This window comes from Hipposideros armiger, unplaced genomic scaffold, assembly GCF_001890085.2.
Source record: "Hipposideros armiger isolate ML-2016 unplaced genomic scaffold, ASM189008v1 scaffold_824, whole genome shotgun sequence".
Classification (NCBI taxonomy): Eukaryota; Metazoa; Chordata; class Mammalia; order Chiroptera; family Hipposideridae; genus Hipposideros; species Hipposideros armiger.
Window position 1 is genome coordinate 205,253 of NW_017732174.1, and position 5,570 is coordinate 210,822.

Here is a 5,570-nt window from a genome sequence, read left to right on the forward strand (position 1 = left end):
CATTTAGTTTATCTTTTCCCTAACAAGCAAGCTAAAAAGCATACCTAGCTTATCTTTTCCCATTTTCTTGACAAGATACTTTGTTAATTTTTGCTGAAGCAGAAGTTTCTTTCATTCCTCTGGGCGGGGGGTCTTAGCCTAGGCTCTGGGCCTGGGTCCCCACAAGTTGATGACCGCTGCTCTACACCAATAGTTCTCATTACATAAGTGGACTGAGTAAAATTTCTAAGGCATAGGGACAATGAATGGGGAAACTCACTATGCCGCCAGGTGGCGCTATTACAAACCACATCCCGTCGGTAGTGGCCACCAGGCTCAAGGCTTGTTTCCCAGCCAAGCACAGTATTGCAAGGAGGACAAAGTCTGGCTAGAGGAAATAACACCCCACCAACCCCCAAAAGTTCTCAAACTAAAACCTGATCTTACTTTATCTCTTAAAATAACCACATACTTGTACATGCTCAATATGCTTTTCACAAGAAAGAGGGGGGAAATATAAGTGAGAATATATGAGAATGTTAGGAAATCAATTACTTATAATAATAGCTTACTCATTACTTATAACAGTGCTTATTAATATAAAATTACTTATAATAATAGTTGACATGTGTTCAGCACTCCTATGTGGCAGGCACTGTTCTAAGCATGTCACACATATTACCTCATTGTGTCCTCACAGAAATCCAATGTATTTTTAAAATTTTTTAACTTTCCATTTTTCATACTTAAAAATGTAAAAATAATCAGAATTCCAGTATATCCTTCATCCAGGATTTTTCAAATAACATCTTACATAACCATAATCCGATCATCAAAACCAGGAAATTGGCATTGATACAATACTATTAACTAATGTACAAATATTCAAATTTTTCTAATCATCCCATTAATGTCCTTTTCCTTGTCCAGAATTCAATCCAGGATCCTACACTGAATAAAGTTATCGTTGGCCTCCTCCAATCTAGAGTAGTTTCTCTGCTTTCCTTGTCTTTCACGACCTTGACACTTTTGAAGACTGCTAATCAGATACTCATATTTTGTAGAACTTCCCTCAATTTGGGTTTGTCTGATGTTTCCTCATGATTAAGTCAAATTATGCATTTTTGGCAAGAACACCACAGAAGTGATGTGTGCCTTCTCAGTGCACCAGATCAGAAAGCCTATGACATCAATCTCATTACTGGTGATATTAACTTTGAACACTTGGTCAAGGTGGTGTCTGCCAGGTTTTTCTACTATAAAGTTACTATGTTTCCCATTGTAATTAATAAGTATCTTGTAGAGAGATATTTTGAGAATATGCAAATAGCCTGTTTCTTCTAATCATACTTTTGCCCACTAATTTTTAAAATCCATTGATGATTCTTGCCTACAATAAATATTTCTATGGTATTAGCCAAATGGTGATTTTCTATTTCCATCATTCTTTCTACATTTATTAATTGGAATTCTACTGTAAGAAAGAACTGTACCTTCTCTCCCATTTACTTTTCAATTATTTATTTATATAAGTAAAGACTCATGAATATTTATCAATTATAATCCATTACTATCATTCTTTATTATGTTGTTTACATTGCCCCAAAATTGACCATTGAGAGCTCCTACAAGTTGGTTTCTATGTCTTTCTGACATGTCATTTTTTTAACAGTTCTGATACAACGAGATGTTTCAAGCTCATCTTGTGCTTTAATGTCCCAGTTCTGCTACATATCCCTAGGTCTGGAATCAGCCATTTCTCCAAGGAGCCCTGGTTCCTTTCATGGTAGAATGGTATTCACAAACCATGGACATTAGGTATTGCCCATGTCTTCTAGTGGGCAAAGCTAGGAAACAGATGTATGCATACACACACTAATGTACTATTAGCTCCATTTTACAAATTAGGTAAATGAGGCACAGAAAAGTTAAGCAACTTGTCCAAAATCATAAAGCTAATATGTAGCAGAACTGGGACATTAAAATAATGATAGATCTACCATAAGTGGAAGTAACTTCTTTACACGTACAATTCAGCAAAAAGCAACAATCCTAATATTCCAATATAGACACTCTCTTTGGGAAATAACTAGAAGTCCGCAATTATAACCACAATAAAAACTATCATGTACTGATCACCTACTTGGGCACTGGGCACCCACAGTAGCTCATTTACTCCTAACAACTCTGCAAGGTAGATACTCCTACACTCATTTTACAAATCAGAGAACCAAAAATCAAAGCTAAGTGACTTGTCCAAGACTACATAGTTAAGTAGCAGAGCAAGTAGTTAATCCCAGTTCTGCGTGGGTATAAAATCCATGCTTATTCCACCATGTCAGTATTTTCCAAAGCTGTTTTACGTGGAACATAAAGTAGTTTTTATTTTAATAGTTATATGTTTATTTTAATGCATGTTAGAAAAATCTAATCATGTATCACCCTATAATTTCACAGATAATATTGCATAGGATAAGGTTATTTTTAAATAAATTAAGTTTACTTAAAGAAAACATATGGAGTAAATAATAGTAGAGGTGGTATAAGCTATAGCAAAAATCATAAAAGTGGTCCATAAATGCTATAGTAACATGCAGCTTCATTTTCAGTCACACCATAAAATTAGGGTGATGCAGGGCTGCAGAAAGTACAACAGATTAAGACTCTTGAGTTTTAGTTCTAGATTTGTCACCATTACCTTTATGAACTTGGGCATTTTGTTTGCTCTCTCTGGACCTCAGTTTCCTTGTCTGAAAAATAAGAGATAGTGATTTAGTTAATTAATACAATCCTTTTAAAAACAATTTGGTAATGATATCAAGAAACATAAAACTGTTCTTAACTTTTGACCCAGAAATTTCACTTTGGGAAATCTTGCCCAAGGCAATAATACAAAATTTGGAAAACAGTTACAAGCACACAGAAATTTATCAATATCCAGAAATAAGGCAATCTAAATATTCAGCAGTGGGAGAACAGTTAAATAATTTGTTGGGTGTATTGTGCCATCATTAGAAATGAAGATGACACTGCAACATGCTTATAAAGTGAACAAAAAGAAATTTGTTCACAAACTATGGTTATCATTATATAAAGAAAATCATATGCAGGAAACACACCAAAAGATCAACAGTTGGTAAGAATAAAGAATTTCTTTATTTGTACTTTTCAAATTTTCTCTAATGTAGTTGTATTACATTTAGAATGAAAAAACAACAACAACAACAACCTCAATGAAGGGATTCAACCAAGATTCTTCTGGCTCTAATATTCTGTGACTTTTCCCCGGAACTAGGAGTAGAAGTCAAGTGAGAATGAAATATTGGAAAAGTTCAGATGGCAGGGGCTTTGCCTGTTTAAATTACTTTAACAGCACTCAAAACAGCATATGAGAACATTTGGAAACTAGCACTTAGGAAATGGTGCAACACCCTCCATCTGTGTGGCAGAAAGGGCACAAGTCTGGGAAATAAGAGACCTGAACTGAACCAAATGATCTCTAAGGGCCCTCTCTAGACAACTTGTCCATCCACTTATTGAACAAATATTTACCAAGTGCCTACCATGTATCAGGAACCATACAGCTGAATAACTACTAAGCTACTGGTTCAGGGTCTAGAAAGGAGAAAGTTTTTAGTTTGCTAGGGCTGCCATAACAAAATACAACAGGCTGGGTGGCTTAAACAACAAATTTATTTTCTCACAGTTCTAGAGGCTATAGAGTCCAAGATCAAGGTGTTGACAAGTTTGGTTTCTTCTGAGGCCTCTCTCCTTGGCTTGTAGATGGACCCCTTTTGCTACACCCTCACATTGTCATTCCTCTGTGCACACACATCTCTGGTGTCTCTTTGTGTGTTCATTTTAACTCAATCACCTCTTTAACGGACCTATCTCCAAATACTGTCATTCTGAGGTACTGGGGATTAGGGCATCAACATGAATTTTGGGGGGACACAATTCAGTCCGCAACAGACTTCAAACAACAAACTAAAACTGCAACAATAGACCTGTATTTAAATATGATGGGGAATGATGTGAAGGCATACTTAATTCTGCCAGGAATCTCAGAAAAAGCTATACAGGGGACACATCATCTGGGCCTTGTTCTAGCTCCAGAACCTCAAGTCTGTATATAAACCATCATCCTTGATTGTCATAAAAATATTTGAGGTATCACAAAATGGCAACAAGGCAGCATTGGGTGATAAAACATACCTGAAAAGAGGCATGGCTTTGTTTCAGAGAAACAAAGGTAAATACCATGCTTTTATTTTATAGTTGAACTAAAATTAGGGATTCAAATACAGCAAACTTGGAGGTCAGGTGAAGATCCTGGAATTATTATGGAATGATCTGCTCCTTGCTCTCATTCCTTAATTCATGAGAACTTTAATGTGTGTGTTGGGGGGTGGGGTAAGGTCTTGATGAAGCCCCACCTTTTGTCCTCTCTTCCATCCAGAAGCCATTCTTTCTTCACATACCTCTAATTAAGCTTTTCTCTAGGCCCAATTTTCAACCTCAATTCCTTATCCATTTAAAATACTCCTCTCTTGAGTACTTGAATTAAAATACTCTTAGATCCCTGTGCAAAAAAGAAAGAGAAATGGAACTGCGCTGACCTAGGTAGCACAAATGCTGGGGGACCATTTATTTCTGTTGGCCCCTTCCCTTTCTAGTGCCTGGAAGTGACCTGTTTCCTTCCCACAGGAGTTGCCAGAGGCCACAGGGACAAACACCAGGCTTCTGGGAGGTGGCTCCAGGAAGGTGGCCAAGAATGTGAGTGCAAAGGTCAGTAACTCAGTATCAACAACAGCGATTCACCATCTCAATCCCAACTCTCTCCCCTGAGTCCCTGGGACCAGTGCAGAAGTTGTCTGAGCTGACTCACCCATTCCCCTCTCCACCAGCCCACCACATGCAGCACCAACATTTTTTTTCTTCCTCAGTCTCAGTCAAGAGCTGGACTTCTAAATCTCTGCCTGCTCCCTCCCCCTTACTTTTCCCCTAAGAGCCCAGGACTGCCTTCCAAAACTTCCTGGATATTATTCTCAACCTTATTTTACTCACAGGTAAGATGGAAATCAGACAGGCAAAATGGCTTGCCCCAGGTAAAGCAGCTATTAAAGGCTGATACCTAGATTTTATTCCTTATTTTTGGGTCTCCTTAATGATATCCCAATGCCCTCTCCATCATATTTTTAGCCAACACAGGTAAAAAAAAAACTTCTCAGAAATATATGTGTATATGTATCTGGATATCTTCACTGTTCTGTACTGACCCTTTTCTTCACCCATTGCAGTAAGAAAAAGGAAATGGACAGCAAGGAAGGTGGTGGCAAGTAAAGCCCTGCCCTACTCTCAAATATATTAACCCTCCCGTCTAAGTAGCAACCCTGTATTTCAGATTGGTTACTGAGAGCTCCTAGAAGAAAACTCATGGCATTGCCCAGGCTGCCAAAGAAGCAGTGTCCCTGTGATCATGTCAAGGGCAATGTGAGAAAAACCAGTAAGTTTCAAAAGAATGACCTTCCTTAAACCAGAGTCACTCTGTGGAATCAACTAGGGGTGAAGCAAGGGTTGAGAACAGACAA

General features: G+C 37.8%; 1 protein-coding gene across 1 annotated transcript in view; it reads left to right on the forward strand.

Moving 5' to 3' along the window:
* Positions 1-5,570, forward strand: part of CXCL17 (C-X-C motif chemokine ligand 17) — a 22,528-nt gene that overhangs the window by 2,348 nt on the left and 14,610 nt on the right. Inside the window, exons 2-3 of the mRNA XM_019629033.1 lie at positions 4,687-4,767; positions 5,384-5,485. Coding sequence (XP_019484578.1) covers positions 4,687-4,767; positions 5,384-5,485 — 183 coding nt within the window. The remainder of the gene's footprint in view (positions 1-4,686; positions 4,768-5,383; positions 5,486-5,570) is intronic.